Raw genomic sequence first — 17,653 nt, forward strand, 5'->3', positions numbered from 1 at the left:
GAAAGCTAAAACATCCAGAGATAATCTAGTTCTAGTAAAAAAAGTAGTCACTGAAGAAGAGGCGGAGGAGTTCTTGAGGAAAATGAAGGTACAAGATTATTCCATCGTGGAACAGTTGAGAAAGACGCCTGCTCAGATTTCCTTGCTATCATTGCTAATCCATTCAGACGAGCATCGTCAGGCCCTGGTGAAATTTCTGAGCGAGGCTCATGTCCCCGACAAAATTTTAGTGAACTATCTGGAGAAGATCGCTAACAAAATATTTAAGGTAAATAGGGTCACCTTCTCTGATGACGAGTTGTCTATGGAAGGTACTGAACACAACAAAGCTCTCTATCTTACGGTGAAATATGAAGATTCTGTGGTCACCAGGGTATTAGTTGACAATGGTTCCAGTGCAAACATCTGCCCTGTCTCCACTCTGAACAAGTTGAAAGTTGATGATGAGAGAATTCATAAAAACAGCATATGCGTCCGACGTTTTGATGGTGGAGGGAAAGACTCAGTTAATGATATAGTGTTTGAGTTGATAATATGACCGGTGGAATTCACTATGGAGTTCCAGGTACTAGACGTAGCCGTCTCCTACAATTTGCTAATAGGTCAACCTTGGATTCATGCCGCCAAAGCAGTCCCATTCACATTGCATCAGATGGTCAAGTTTGAGTGGGACATGCAAGAGATCGTCGTGCATGGTGAGGAGAATCTGTGTGCTCACAGTGATGACTCCATCCCGTTCATTGAGGCTGAAGACGACAAAGGGCCTCAAGTCTATTAGGTTTTTGAAACAGTGCCGGTCGAGAAGCTTCCAGAAGGGAAATGTGTTCCAACTCCAAAGATAGCCTCTGTAGCCATCATGGTGGCCTCGAAAATACTGAAAAATGGTTTTGTGCCAGGTAAAGGTCTGGGTGTATCCCTGCAGGGTATCATACAGCCGGTGTCCCTCCCTGAAAACTTGGGTACGTTTGGTCTTGGATTCAAGCCTACAGCGACAAATGTGAAAAAGGCTAAAAGGTTAAAATAAAAGGCGTGGGCATTTTCGAAGCCTATCCCGAATCTCTCCAGGTCGTTTGTCAAGCTCGGTGCCAGAAAAAGCCCGGTAACGACAATTCCAAGTCCTATGGTTGACATTGATGAAGAGTTAATTGAGAGGTTCCAGAGGTTGTTTGATGATGTGAACATGGTAAAAGTTGGAGAAGGTTCTAGCAAAGCAGACGTGCAGTTCGTCGGGCCGAATGTAAAGCTTAACAATTGAAAGGCTACTCCTCTCCCTACTCGAAAGGAGTCTTGGTAGTTTGTTTTGTTTTCCTTTCCATCTGGGTCATTTTAGGGTTATGACCCAGATTTTATTTTTTGTTTGTTGATGTACAAACCCTGTTATCCTTTATTTTTAATGAAATGCAGTTTCCCTTTTCCGTCATTCCTGATAGTTTTATTTTTGTTTTTCTTTTCTTCTTTGTACAGTTCTTTTTATGCTGGTTTCAATGACATGACATGCATGAGGAATCTTCGGCCAAGTCTTAAAAGTCAATCTATTCCTAAAATAATAATCCAGGAAATAGAGTGTGATGATGAATCAGAATACGATGAGGATGAGGCCTTTGAGGAGATTAGTAAGGAATTAAATCACTTTGAAGAAAAACCCAAGCCTAATCTGAATGACACGGAAGAAATCAATCTAGGGGATCCAGATAATGTCAGAGAAACTAAGATAAGTGTCCACCTTGAACCGCAAATCAGGGAGGAAATAGTCAAGGCATTGTTTGAATATAAGGATATTTTTGCATGGTCGTATGATGACATGCTAGGCTTGAGTACAGATCTGGTAATCCACAAATTGCCAATTGATCCAGCATTCCCTCCCATCAAGCAGAAGTTGAGAAAGTTCAAAACTGATATGAGTGTGAAGATTAAAGAAGAAGTCATAAAGCAGCTTGACGCAAAGGTCATTCGAGTCAAGCAGTATCCCACGTGGTTAGCCAACGTTGTGCCCGTGCCAAAGAAAGATGGTAAGACTAGAGTGTGTGTTGATTATCATGACCTCAACAAAGCCAGTCCAAAGGACAATTTCCCACTGCCAAATATCCATATTTTGATTGATAATTGTGCCAAGCATGAGACTGGGTCTTTTATGGATTGATATGCGGGGTATCATCAGATTTTAATGCATGAGGAAGATGCATAAAAGATGGCATTCATCACGCTGTGGGGAATATATTGCTACCGGGTCATGCCATTCAGTTTGAAAAATGCTGGGGAATCTTACATGAGGGCGATGACTACCATATTCCATGACATGATACACAAGGAGATTGAGGTTTACGTGGATGATGTGATCATAAAGTCTAGAAAGCAGTCTGACCACATCATAGATTTGAGAAAGTTTTTTTAGAGGCTCCACAGGTACAATCTTAAGCTCAATCCTGCAAAGTGTGCATTTGGTGTTCCATCGGGGAAACTATTGGGGTTCATAGTCAGCCAGCGGGGCATTGAATTGGATCCATCAATGATCAAGGCTATCCAGGAATTACCATCGCCAAAGAACAAGACCGAGGTGATGAGTCTGCTAGGGAGATTGAACTACATCAGCAGGTTTATTGCTCAGCTCACTACAACTTGTGAGCCCATATTTAAGTTGCTAAAGAAGGATATTGCGGTCAAGTGGACTCATGAGTGCCAGAAAGCATTTGATAAGATCAAAGAGTATTTGTCGAACCCACCTGTGTTGGTCCCGCTAGAGCCCGGAAGACCTTTGATTCTTTATTTGACCGCCCTGGATCACTCATTTGGTTGTGTGTTGGGTCAGCATATCATCACTGGCAGGAAAGAGCAGGCCATCTATTATCTCAGCAAGAAGTTCACTTCTTATGAGATTAAGAATACTCCCCTTGAGAGGACATGCTGTGCCCTGACTTGGGTAGCCCAGAAGTTGAAGCATTATTTGTCGTCCTACACTACTTACCTTATCTCTCGCTTGGATCCGTTAAAGTATATCTTCCAGAATCCCATGCCCACAGGAAGGCTCGCAAAATGACAGATTTTTCTCACAAAGTTTGACATCGTATATGTGACTCGAACGACGATGAAAGCCCAAGATTTGGCCGATCATTTGGCCGAGAACCCAGTGGATGAAGAATATGAACCTTTGAAGACTTATTTTCCTGATGATGAGGTAATGCATATTGACGAGATCGAGAAGGACGAAAAGCCTGGTTGGAAACTTTTCTTAGATGGAGCTGCTAATAGACGAAAAGCCTGCTTATTTTCATTGCTCAGCTTCGTTTCTACTGTACCAACAACATGGCCGAATACGAAGCATGCATTTTGGGTTTAAGGCTGGCTATGGACATGGGAGTCCAGGAAGTACTGGTGATGGGAGATTTGGATTTGTTAGTGCACCAGATTCAGGGAGAATGGGAGACTCGAGATTTGGAACTCATACCGTATTGTCAATGTCTGTAGGATCTCTGTCAACAGTTCAGGTCAGTGGAGTTCATGCATATCCCTAGGACCCACAACGAGGTTGCTGACGCTTTGGCTACCCTAGCGTCGATGTTACATCATACAGATAAGGCTTATGTTGACCTTTTGCATATTCAGGTCCGCGATCAGCATGCTTATTGTAACATGGTGGAAGAAGAACTTGACGGTGAACCTTGGTTCCACGATATTAGGGAGTTCATCAGGTCGGGGGTATATCCGGTACAAGCCACAAGGGATCAAAAGAGAACAATTCAACATTTGACAAGTGGATTTTTCTTCAGTGGAGGAGTTTTGTACAAAAGAACTCTAAATCTTGGATTGTTAAGATGCATAGATGCTAGAAAAGCCACGACCATCATGACCGAAGTGCATTCCATAGTCTGCGAACCACATATGAGTGGGTATATTTTGGCAAAGAAAATCCTCCGAGTAGGTTATTATTGGCTTACCATGAAGCGATATTGTATCAGTTTATGCGCAAGTGTCATCAATGCCAAGTACACAGAGATTTGATCCATTCTCCGCCATCTGAATTGCACACAATGTCTGCACCATGTCCCTTTGTTGCTTGGGTTATGGATGTCATCGGACCAATTGAGCCAGCAGCATCCAATGGACACAGGTTCATTTTGGTGGCCATTGACTATTTCACTAAGTGGGTTGAAGCTAAAACTTTCAAATATGTGACCAAGAAGGCAGTGGTCGATTTTGTTCATTCAAATATCCTTTGTCGGTTTGGAATCCCAAAGGTGATCATCACAGCTAATAGTGCCAATCTTAATAGTCATCTGATGAAAGAAGTGTGTCAACAATTCAAGATTACACATCACAATTCCACCCTATACTTCCCCAAGGCGAATGGAGAAGTCGAGGCAGCCAACAAGAACATAAAGAAGATACTTCAGAAAATGGTTCAAGGTTCCAAGCAATGGCATGAGAAGTTGCCCTTTGCTCTTTTGGGTTATCGCACTACTGTTCGCACTTCAGTAGGTGCAACTCCTTATTTGTTGGTATATGGCACTAAAGCAGTAATACCCGCGGAAGTTGAAATCACATCCCTTCGGATTGTTGCTGAAACCGAAATTGATGATGATGAGTGGGTACCCGTCTGGAGCAATTGAGTTTGATTGATGAGAAAAGATTGGTAGTAGTGTGGCATGGCCAGTTGTATCAAAAGAGAATGGCAAGAGCGTATAACAAGAAGGTGCATCCTCGAAAATTTGAAATGGGTCAGCAAGTATTGAAACACATCCTTCCACATCAGACTGAAGCAAAACGCAAGTTCGCCCCAAATTGGCAAGGGCCGTTCATCGTAACTAGAGTGTTTTCCAATGGTACATTGTATTTAACAGATATAGAAGGCAAATGTATAGATATGGCTATCAATTCTGATGCAGTCAAAAGATATTATGTATGATTTCTTTGGTTTGTCTAAATTGTTGTTTGTACATGGCATATTTTGAAGATTGGAATGACGAAGGCATTTTATTCTGCTATCTAGATACTTTATTCTTTGATACCCCTTTGAGCCGTATTTATTTCCTTTCATACCCCTCTTTTGGAATCATGTAGCGAAATTTAGAAACACGAACACAAAAAGTAAGTAAAGAAGAAAAGAGAAAAAAGGAGAGAAAAGAGAAGAGAAAAGAGAAAGAAAAAAGTGGAAAAGAGTAAAAAAAATAGAAAGAAAAGGAAAAAGAGAGAAAGAGAAAAACAACAACAACAAAGCAATTTCTATGTCATGAACTACGTTCGATCTAAATCCTTTTAAGGATACGTAGGCAGCCTCACAGTTCGGTCCCATCAAAATAAAAATTCAAAAGTCCCCAAGCAAAGAAACTGGGAAAGAAGTTGTGGTTGTTGTAAGAGATCTGATTCCAAAAGTTGTAATTTTAAACTCATTCAAGCTGTTTTGAGCCTTTTGATATCCTTTCTTTCTAACCCTATCCAAAAGCCCAAATTACGGTCCAAAAAAAGACCTTCTGATCAGTCTTCGAGAGATGCCAAATCGCGCAAGTAGAGGTGTGATTCATATCAGGGGCAACACTCCGTTCTAAGCAAGAAAAATAAAAAAAATGAGAGAGTCTTACTGGTGAAAAACCCCACGGGCACCGTAAGGTGATTGAAAGCTGAGAGAAATTAAAAATGAGAGAGTCTTATTGGTGAAAACCCTCACGGGCACCGTAAGGCGACGATGAGTTGAGAGATAAATAAATGAGAGAGGTTTGCTGGTGAAAACCCTGTAGGGCACCGCAAGCTGAATAAGTTTGTTGACTTTGCAAGGGAATCAGATCATGGGAACCTTAGGCATAAAATGTGAAGACTGAAAGAGGATTGACTGAATGGGCTACGCTGATTAATCCGAAGTGCATGTCATGACCATTGATTCTAGCAGCCTCACTCAGATAAGTCATTCTCCCTTTCCTCCTCAAACAGTCTTTCTGTTTTGATTCTCTTCTCTATTTATAACTCTCAAAGTCGTTGCATTTCATTTCCTTTTGGGTCTATTCCTCTAAGATTTTTCAATGTTAGACTTGCTAAGCAAAAGAAAGGATTGCAAAGCTTATTACCAACTTCCAAATTGCACAAAGCAAAGTGCGGCCACAACATGTCAAGAACAACATGATGCAAAATGGGAAAATAAGGTGTTAGCCGGGGTTCGAGTGATCAAGTGGTTTCGTGAGTTGTGGGGAGAAATACAGAATTTCAGAAGAGAGAGACAAACATGATAATACATCAAGCTGATTATAGGGCACTTGGGTCATTCAAGGTTTCATAGTTAAGGTTTAATCATAAGGTGAAATAACTCTTTGCCAGTCAGATGCAGCTGAGCAGAACAAAGCATGGCAGCGGGAATGCCACCCTCAACAAGAATGCTGCAAACTAACCACCACATTTTTAAACTGGCAAGATATTTCTTTGATTGAAACAGGGGCCGGAAATTTCGTTTGTTTCGGAGAAACCCTCCGTGAGGAAAGTAGGTGCCAGACATGCTCGGCAGTAAACTCCAGTATCCTCCTAGATAAGAGAGTTTAGTAAGTCTTGAGACCTTCACAAATGACAAAGGTTTGACAAGAGGTCTACTTTTGGGAAGTATAATTTGGCATTTGAGTTTTTCACTTTTGAGATGAGGCTTGGTTTGAAATTTTCAGGATAAAGAAATTTAGTTTAGATTTTATTTTGATAATAAGAAATCAGTTAACACTCACAGATGTTCCCAAATATCAAACTAGGGCAGAAAATTACTTTTGTTTTGTCTGTTTTGTTGAAATCAGGCACCCACCTGGAGAACAAGGGAAGACAACACGAGTTTCCAGAGTAGAAAGCAGTTCAGGTTAAGCAATCAGGACCCACCTGGAGAAACAATGGATGACAGTTCAAAGAAAAATAGTCTCAAGAAAAGGACAATTCAGGTTTAACAATCAGGCACCCACCTAGAGAACAAGGGAAGACAACACGAGTTTCAAGAATAGAAAGCAGTTCAAGATCAAGCAGTCAGGCACCCACCTGATGAACAAGGAGAGACTGTTCAAAAGAAAGGCAATGTCAAGTAGAGAACAAGTCAGGCTCAGCAATTAGGCACCCACCTGGAGAGCAAGGGAAAATGGTGCAAGCTTCTAAGTAAAACAGTTCCAAGTAGCAAGAGAAGATGGTTCAAGTCAACAATCAGGAACCCACCTAGAGAACAAGGGAAAACGAGTCAAGTTTTGAGGGAAAAGCAGTGCAAGTGTTGGAAATCAGGCACTCGCCTGGAGAACAAAGGGAATGCAACAATGTTCAAAGGAAGACGTGTCAAGTTCGGCAATCAGGAGTCCACCTGGAGAATAAGGGAAAATAGGTCAAGTTCTGAGGAAAAGCAGTTAAAGTTTTGGCAATCAGGCGCCCACCTGGAGAGAAAGGGAATACAGTTAAAGTTTTGGCAATCAGGCGCCCACCTGGAGAGCAATGGAATGCAGTTAAAGTTTTGGCAGTCAGGCGCCCACCTAGAGAGCAAGGGAATGCAGTTAAACTTTTGACAATCAGGCATCCACCTGGAGAATAAGGAAAGCAATTCAAGTTTCGAAGGAAGACAACACAGATTTCAAGGGAAAACAGTTTAAGGTAACAAAGGGAGTGCAATTGAAGTTTTGATAATCAGGCGCCCGCCTGGAGAACAAGGGAATACAGTTCAAATGTTGGCAATCAGGCGCCACCTAGAGAATAAGGGAATTTACTTCAGAATGTATATCAAACCAGCAACAAAGGAAGCTCACCTGGAGAGGACAAGTCAGCGAAGCAGCAGAAACTGCAAGATCAAGCTTGAAGATGTGTAGATAGGATTCTTGCAATTCATAGATCATAGTTTAGTCTAGCTTCTTTTATTTTGTCTTGGTGTGATAAGGAGTTCAGCAAGCAGTAGCAGCAACAACAACAGTGAAATCACAGCTTCCTGGTAGTCCCGGCTACCGAAACTTTCCGAACTACACTGACCTGATTCCTTTATAGCCAAGGATATGTAGGCAACCTCGGAAGCAGGGTGCGGTCAAATCTTTCAAAAATGCTTCCCATGGAGTATTCAAACGGCTAAAAATCGCTCGTATCCGCTCACTTTATCTTTGCACGAAAACTCTTCGTGTTTCTGAGCAAAGAGGGACAGCTGTGAGCACGTGATTTTTGCCCTATGTGAATTACTCCTATAAAATTCAAGAAAATAAATTTTTTCCATTATTTGCAATTTTATAGGATTTTGTGAGAATTTGTGCTAATTGTTTGCATTTCGGTGCATGTCTATTTCTGTTAAAAATAATGAAAATGTCAAAATACCATGCATTGCATTTAACTTTCAATTTTACACTTTTAGGATTAATTAATTAATTATTCGCTTTATTAAATTTGAAAATCACAAAAATTGGCTTAATTTTGCATTTTTAGATTTTTAATTTTAAATTTGTAATTTCTTCTCTTAATTTAGGAGTAATTAATTTTTGTAAATATTATAGTAGACAATCAGCTTAGTTTCTTTCAAATTAATTATTTTAGGAGTTTTAATTAATTAAAATAGGAAAAGATAAATTGAAAAAAAAAAGATAGGAAAAAGAGAATTAAAAACAAGGCTATTGTGTAATGGACCAAAATGTAAAGCCCAAACCCAATTCTTCGCCACAAACCCATCCTAAGTCTCTGCCCAACCCGATCCAGTCCCGTATTGACCAAAACGACCTCGTTTCCATAAAGCAAAATCTCAGCCGTTGATCTAGATTGATCCAATGGCTGGGAACTGGTTACTCAATCCATATAAAATTGTCGAACCCCGCCCCCCAATTCCCCAAACCTCACCAAGCCCTTCATTTCTCTGTCTCTTTGAACTCAAATCCTAGAATCCGCCGCCCCAAATTCCCAAGCCCCCCACCGGTCGGCGACGTGACACAATCGACCCCAAACTCATACCACACAATCACCACCCACCCCTGATTCTTAATCCATCGCCATGTTTCCCAAAATCCCCACCAAATCTAGCCAGTTTTAGCTCTAAAAAAGAGAGAAAGATCTTTCAGTTCTTCAAGTTTCCAAGAACGATTTGACCTGAAACTTGTATTGATCGTTTGTTCTCAACAAGAACATTCGATTAATACTAATTTCGGTTTAAATTGAAGAATGCCGGAGGTCCGTTCAAGCCAACCATCCGTTTACCTATTTTATGTATTTCTATTTCTCTTCTCTTCTTCTTCATTCTTTGTTTTCTTTTCTTCCTCTTCTCCTTTATTCTCCTTTCCCGTTCTTTCTATTTTTTCTGTTTCTTTTTCTCTTTAACTGGATAAAGAAATTCAGGTAGCAATAATCTGTGGTTTGTTTTGGATAATTTTGTTAACCGGATTAGAGTTAATTTTGTCATTTCGTTCTTTGATTGTTTGTTTGTCTTATATTTATTTTTACCTAGTTTAGTCCCTAGATTTTGAGTTAATATTCTAAATTTATTAAGTATTCTTAGATCAAATCGCATACTTTCTATTTCTGTCGATTGGATTTTGGTTTGGCCTGGGTCAGAACTTGAGTTTCAATGCTTATTTTGAGTGGTTTGGGTTTCAGCCTTGGGCTTTTTGGTCATCTCTGACCCGATTTTAAAAGGTTCGTTCATTTTGGTTTGGGGTCTTGGGTTAATTTGACCCAGGTTTGATTTTCTAAATGTAAATTGCAAGGGTATCAAGGGTGTTTTAGGTATTTGAGGGTTTGGGGGAATATTTTTCTGTTGTAGAAGTTTCTAGAGGATAAGGTTGGGGCTGGTTTGTTAAGAGAAGGGAGGTTTCAGATATTTTGAAGGGTTAAAAGGGCAAGACAATTAAGAATTAAAAGGGTAGAAGAGGAATTAGTTAACTAGGCTAGGGCTGCCTTAGGATTGCCTATATAAGAGCCTTTTTCTCTCATTTTGAAGTAGCCATTCATACTCTGAAAAAACACAAAACGTTCTGCATCATTTTTGATTGAAAAATTGTTTAAATTGCTTCTTGGTTTTCACTCAAACGAGTTACTGATTATCAGGGGTTTAAGGAAGCTGAATATGGCTGTTTGACTTGTTGATCTGCTCACTCTTTTGCTATTGCTGAGGTCCTCATCATCTCTTATTTGTTTTGACTTCCAGGTACTTCTTGGTTCCTAATGCTATGTGAGGTGCAAATCTGAAATGGGTATCGAGTTAGAGATTTGAGGATAAATTTCATTTTGTTGAATATTAACTTATACTTTTAGATTCTTTCCATGTCCATGTATTAATTTCAGTTCTTTTCATGTGTTTACCATTTGATCATTTGTTGTTTCTTGTATTTCCTCTTCGAGTTATGATTTAGTCTCTTAGCCTCTTAGGTTGATTTGGATTTGGGCTGAGGGTCTTTGCAGTTGAACACTCAGAAGGTTTGAGTGTTCTGGCCTAATTCAGTTATGGAATGTTACATTGGTTTATTTAAATTTGCTTAAGTCAGTGTTTGAATTTCAGCTCTAAATTGATGTATGGCATTATTCCATTACTTTGATTTTTTAGGATTTAGTCTTAAGTCTGTATCGTTTTGAGGGCTGTAACTCGAGCAAGAAACTACATGTTTTGAGGATTATTGTGAAATTAAACTGTTGTGGTACTGATTGGAATAGTTGAGTAACTAGCTAGTGGCTTCGAATCCCATGTGTATATCATCAGTAGAACCTTTTTTTTTAGAAAATTATACAGTATAATATATGGATGTTATAATGTTGGATTTTTGCATACCATCGTGTCTCATTGGCTAAGGTCATTTGAGCCTTATTCAATTTTGGTTTTGAAGTATCTGAGGCAGGGACTTGGCCCAAACAGGGTCGCCTGGGCTATAGCCTTGTCCGTGCCGGGCCTCAATGATTTCCCTTCTCCTATTGGTCTCAACTTCAGGCCCAAGCCTCCTCAGTATTATTATCCCTCAAACTGCCCATTTTAGGTATTTAATTGGGCTGAATCAATTGGGCTTTGCCTTCCTTTTCTTCCATTTGGCTTGTTTAAGCCCGAGCCCCTTTAGCCCCATTTGCTCTTGCCATTTCTGCAGTAGTTTGGGCTTGTAATTGACTCACTGTTACCCCAAAAATAATTCAAGGACTAACATGTATCTCAAGCCTGTTTTGTTTTACTAATAGCTCAAACTTTTCCTTTCTTTAAAAAATTAGAACGTTTTAGGCTTTAGTCAAACGTTTTCTTAACAAATAAATTGAGGTGTGCCATTTTAACTAAATCACATATGGCCCTCACAAATACTTTGATTAGATATTAGTACGAATATTCGTAGAAAACCTTTAAGCGCGTTTAAAAATACAATTGTGATTATGTACACGTTCGCGTGACACAATTACGATTCTAAAAAATATATTTCGGAGTATGCGTTCGTGCAACTTCGAACAAACTTTTTTAATAATAAAATTATTTTAATAGGCCACTAATTAAATTTAATTCATATAATCCGAGGTGTGCCATCCACCATTTAATCATACATGGCCCTCGTATTAATAACCTAGATATAAAAATGATGAATGTTTGTAGTTTGCTTAATGCCCGTTTAATACATCATCGTGATTGTGGACACGTTCTCGCGACATGATTACGATTTCTAAAAACAAAACCGGAGTATGCGTTCGCGCAACTTCGGCCAAACTTTCTTAATATTAATAAAGCGTTATTAATTGTGGACACGTTCGCATGACATGATTTTTGACGCGCCAAACAAACGGGTACACGTAGGCGTGACCCTTTTCAAGATAATTTATTAATTAAAAGCGGTGAATGCACATAGGTTCTAAAATAAGTAATTAGACAATTTGATTAAGCCAAGTATGATCAAAGCGACCGTTCTAGAACCACGGAACTCGGAACAATCTAACATCTTCTTCCGGGTTAAAAGAATTCCTTACCCGAATTTCTGTGTTCGCAGACCGTAAATAGAGTCAAATTTCCTCGATTCGGGATTTTAAATCGGTGACTTGAGACACCAAAAATTATACCAAGTGGAGACTCTGATTCTTAAATGATAATCCCGTTTCGATTATCACTTAAATTAAAAAAAAACTCCATTATACCCTTTCGAGAGTAGTAAAAAGGAGGTGTGACAATTAATATGCTCCATTTAAACTTGTCTTAGTTTTGAAAGTGAAACTTTTGTATGAAAATTTGAATAAAAAGAAAACCCTTCATGAAAAATAGTTGTTGGAGTAAGAAAAATATTATATCCAAGTTATTGAACATATACAAGATTTGCTATATGAATTCTCACGTTCAAGTCGCTCCATTTAGACCCGTCTTAATCTTGAACAAGAAACATTTCTTGGAAAAAATGAAAAAAAGAACCCGAAAAACCAGCTATTGGACTAGGAAAACTCATGTACACCATCTTGAATGCATAATATGTTTACTTTATTTTTCTTAAAAGATCATTATGCTATGAGAAACAGAATTTGAGTGAAAATTGTCCAAAGAATAAAGAAATGAAGGAAAAAAGCATATAATTGTGCATGACAACAAGTCCAAAGACAATTTCCAAGCAGACAGAATTGAGGGAGTAAACATACTAAGTCCATAAAGAATTTTATATAAACCATTTGAATATTGAGGAAACTTCTAAAAGAGATAAAGAGTCCTCTATTAAATTAAAGATGGCAAGTAGCATTGGGTCAGGAAGATCTCAGGCAGGATCTCTGCACTTGAAAAAGGATATGAAATATTCCAAATATTAATTTTGGCATTTCCCACCTCATCTCTGTACTTTTTCTCTTACTACCCATTACCCTTGTAACATTTTCATTATCATTAGCTTTTCGTGCCTCGAAGGGGAGCATTGGCGCAATTGGTAAAGTTGTTGCCCTGTGACCAATGGGTTACGGGTTCGAGCCGTGAAAACAGCCTCTTGCAAAAATGTAGGATAAAACTGCGTACAATAGACCTTTGTGGTCCAGCACTTCCCCGGACCCCGCACATAGGAGCTTAATGCACTGAGCTGTTAGATTCGTATATCTAAATCTATTTGTGAAATTGAATCGAACAAAACCTAGCTTGAGAGAGAGAGAGAGAGAGAAAAACGATCTGTTTTACTATTTCATAAAAAGCTAAGCTGAAAATGAAATTGTATATCTACATTCTAGAATGTCCCCTTTCTTATTGTTGGGCCCGGGTATCATACATTTTGGACTCACTTATACATCTGTCTTACAACTACATAGCTACAGAATTTGTAAAGGAGAATATACAACTAGGCCTATCCCCTATTGGGCCTATATGACTGATCCATGATATGGTTAATACCCCCCTCAAGCTGGAGGGTGAGAACATCCAAGCTTGCCAAGGAGAGAATGATGAAGAGGGCCTGGAAGGGATTTGGTCAAAATGTCAGCAAGCTGTGCAGAGGATGAAACATGCTGAAGAGAAATCAGCCCAGATTGAAGACAATCTCGCACGTAGTGACAATCAATATCAATATGTTTTGTGCGCTCATGAAAGATGGGGTTCTTGGCAATATGAAGGGTTGCCTGGCTATCACAAAGTACCTGAACAGGACTAGAAATCACCAAACCAAGGTCAGCAAATAAACGAACAAGCCAAGAAATTCCAGTGACAACCTTTCTCAAGGCTCTATATTGAGCAGAAGACTATGAAATAGGACCTCCTTACTCTTCTTACTCTCAGCAGAGTTGTTTCTTACTCTTCCAAGAAATAGGAAAACTTCCAAAAGTGATATAATAACCAGTTATGGACCTCCTGGACTGGGCACATGCAACCCAGTCAAAATCAGAGAAAGCCAAGAGGGACATATCAGAGGAAGAGGAGAGGAGAGTGCCCAAACGAGTGTCGTTTATCAAATACCTGAGTACATGCAACGCAGCCAACATATGAGGAACCTATGGAGCCTGAAGAAACTAGCTTAGGTGTTGGACTGAAAATGTTATATCTGGTCTGGTGTGCTGCAAAAAATTCAATTTTCCCACGAGACTCCTGTAAATACTAGGGTCAGAGACAGGCTCTCCCAGGTGTGAAGTGGTGACAGTGAAATTCTTCAAGCAAATCAGTGACAAACTTGGTCTGAGTCATCAAATACCCCTGTGGGATCTTACTGAACTCCAAACCCAAGAAATAATGAATGGATCCAAGGTCTTTAATTTTGAACCAATCATCCAAAAAAGATTTTAAATCATCAAGTTTAGAAATATCATCCCTAGCCAATAAAATGTCATCCACATAGACTGCCAAGGCAGTCAAAGATCCAACACTTGACTTGGTTGGGAATAGTCATTCTTACTTGAAGAGTAGCCTCGAGATAACAAAACTTCATACAATTTTGAAAACCATTATCTAGAAGCTTGTTTGAGACCATATAATGATTTCTTGAGTTTTCATACCAATGAGGAAGAGGGAGAGGAAGAGGAAGGAGAATAAACCTGAAGACCAAAAGGAATTTTCATGGAGATCACCATGAAGGAAAGCATTATTCACATCAAGTTGGTACACAGTCCAGTTCTTCTTGGCAGCCAAGTAAACAAGGCATTTAATAGTAGTGAATTTGACTACTGGGGAAAAGGGTTTAGTGTAATCAGTCCCTTCTTTTTGGGGATTCCCTCTAATAACTATTCTAGCTTTATATCGCTCAATAGAACCATCAGAATTTTGTTTAATCTTGTAAACCCATTTGCAAGGAATAGGTTTCTTATGAGGGGGACGTGGAACGATATCCCAAGTGTTGTTTGCTTCAAGAGCCTGAAATTCCTTTAAGCATAGCTTCTTGCCAAGCAGGGTGTGAGGCAGCCTGTTGGTAAAATTGAGGTTCATGCAAGTGTAGCGCAACAGTTGAAACCTTGGAGTTGTCAGAAATAGAAGGAAAAGAGGCAGAAGAGCAAATATAATCTTGTAAATAAGTAGTCTGGTGAGACACTCTAGTAGACTTTCTAATAGGTGGTACAGAAGGAGCAGAAGGAGGGGTACTGGAAACAAGAGAAGAAAGGCATGGAGGTGAAGGTGTATTTTGAGAAGGGCGAGGATGAGCAGAAGGTGAGACAGGGAAAATAGGAACAAGAGCAGAGTGTGGAGAGGGAAAAGGAGAAGAAGTTGATCTTGGAAGAGAAGGGAAAATAACAGGAGGTGGAGGAGGAGTGACAGAATCAATAAGGGAAAGAGGAAAAGTAGAAGGAGTGAAGGAAGAGAAATAGGGAAAGATATGTTCATGAAACACAACATCCCTAGAAAAGAAAATAGAATGATTGGAGAGGTTTAGAAGCCTATATCCTTTCTTACCACAAGGATAACCTAAGAAAACACAAGCAATAGCTCTCGACTGAAATTTGTCTCTCCCAGATTTGGGAGGGGTGGCAAAGCAAAGGCATCCAAAAGATTTCATATGGTCATATGTGGGAGAAACACCATGCAATTTTTCATAGGGGGAGGAGATATTTAAGATAGAGGAAGGCAATCTATTGATAATATATGTGGCTGTCAAAACATAATCACCCCAATATTTTGTTGGAAGCTTGGATTGAAAAATCAAGGCTCTGGATGTTTCTAGGAGGTGTTTATATTTTTGTTCTACCACTAATTTTGTTGTGGTTTGTGTGGAACAGTAGTTTGATATAATATCCCATTTTCAATGAAGAAAACTGAAGCTTCAGAACTGCCACCTAGTTCAAAAGCATTATCAGATCTGAAAGTTTGGACAGAGGAATTAAAGTGGACTTTGACCATGGAGGTAAATGCCTTTATAATAGGAAGGGCATTGCGTTTGCAAGAAAGCAAATGTGTCCATGTAACCCTAGTGAAGTCATCCACTAGAGTGATAAAATATCTAAAACCGTGATATGTTCTAGTATGGTAAGGGCCCCAAATATCTATGTGCACCAATTGAAATGGGGCAGTTGAATGAATGTGACTTTCAGGGAAGGGCAACCTTTGTTGTCTGGCCATAGGACAAATTGAGCAAATGAAAGATTGTTTATGAGAAACCAAATGAGATAAACAAGGGATAAATTTCATTTTATGATAAGACATGTGACCAAGTCTCTGATGCCAAAGCCAATCCATTTTATTAACAACAGAAGATGGATTACAAGAGGGACTAGGGGAAGTGGGAGAATCAAAACTACACGCAATACTGCAAGAAATAGGAGAAACAGGTGGAACTACAAGAACAACAGAAACAAAAGCTGAATGTGTAGGCATATTGGGAAGAAGAAAGTAGAGCCCACGAGCTGCCTTACCAATTTTCAGTGGCCTCTTCAGAGAAGGGCCTTGTAAGAAACAGCAGAAACTGGTAAATATAGCAATGTATTTTAACTGAGAAGGAAGTTGATGAACAGAAATAAGATTGAATTAAAAAGATGGAACTAAAAGTACATTATGCAAAATTATGTCTTGTCTAAGATGTAAAGAGCCAGTAGAAATGACTTTCACTTTATAACCATTTGGTAATGTTATCAAATAGGGAGAGTCCAGATGTTGAATATTGTGTAAAAAATGTTTGTATGGGGTCGTATGATTAGTGGCACCTAGATCGACAATCCAAGGACTTCTACCTAACTGAGCAGACAAACAGTGAACAACAGATTGTACTTTAGGAAGATGACACACACCTGCAAAATTGGCAAAACCAAATTGTTCTGCAGAAGAGGAAGATTGAATACAGTTGGGTCAAACTTGTGTTTGTTAAAGAAGTGTCACAAGGTGTTGATATTGCTCCTTGCTGAGGCCAAAAGCTGGAGAATTAGAAGAATTTGTAGGACTAGCAAGTATGCCAGCAGTAGGTTCCTCAACTTGGGCACATGCAGCAGCTCGTTTGTTCTTAGTAAACTTAAATTCAGCTAGAAAACAATGTAGTCTGTAGCACTTGTCCACATAATGCCCAGACTTCTTGCAGTACTTGTAAAAGATAGAAGAAGATTGCCGCTTAGAGTCAAAACTGACCTTTTGGTTGTAGAATTTGTTGGTGGGTTGAGGGATGCTAGAAGAAACGGAGAAAGATGTTGCGGAATCACCAGAAAACCCAAAAGGTGTAGATTTTACTTCCTTCTGACTTCATCTTGTTGTAGGAGGGAATATGCCTTACTAATGGAGGGAAGGGGGCACATCAGTAAAATACTACTCTTGACAGTAGAGTATGAATCATTTAACCCACTGATAAACTGAAACAGGTGTTGATCTTCTATGAATTTTAGAAGTGCACCACAAGAACAGGTTGGTCCAACATAGGCAGATGTGAGTTCATCCCATAAACTTCTCATTTTGGTGAAATAACTAGCTATGTCAGAAGCACCCTGAGAAGATGCACTAATTTCTCTTTGAATTTGTATATATTTGGACATGTTCGATTGACCATACCTATCATTAATGTTCTGCCAAACTTCTTTGGCAGTAGGAAAACACATAACGCTAATTGCAAGCTCTCTGGTTAAGGAGTTGATAATCCAGGCCTTGACCATATTATTGCAACGCTCCCAGAAAGGATAATAAGGAAAATCAGTCTGTGGTTGGACTATTCTACCCGTGATTAATCCCAATTTATTCTTAGCGGAGAGAGAGGTCAGCATACTACTGCGCCAATGAACGAAACTAGTACCATTGAAAGGAATGGTCACCACTTGACTACTAGGACTGTCAGATGGGTGAACATAGAAAGGGTGGGAGGGATCCACTGTAAATTCGACGAAGCCTTCG

The 17,653-nt window shown here is 39.4% G+C and overlaps 1 protein-coding gene across 1 annotated transcript; it reads left to right on the plus strand.

Annotated features, from left to right (window-relative positions):
* Positions 1-553: 553 nt before the first annotated feature.
* Positions 554-2,140, plus strand: LOC138877089 (uncharacterized). The gene is made up of 3 exons (XM_070156599.1): positions 554-769; positions 923-1,014; positions 1,741-2,140. Exons 1-3 carry the CDS (start codon positions 554-556, stop codon positions 2,138-2,140), a joined length of 708 nt encoding a protein of 235 aa, XP_070012700.1.
* The last annotated feature ends 15,513 nt before the right edge of the window (positions 2,141-17,653 follow it).

The sequence above is a fragment of the Nicotiana sylvestris genome, chromosome 1, assembly GCF_000393655.2.
Source record: "Nicotiana sylvestris chromosome 1, ASM39365v2, whole genome shotgun sequence".
Taxonomy (NCBI): domain Eukaryota; kingdom Viridiplantae; phylum Streptophyta; class Magnoliopsida; order Solanales; family Solanaceae; genus Nicotiana; species Nicotiana sylvestris.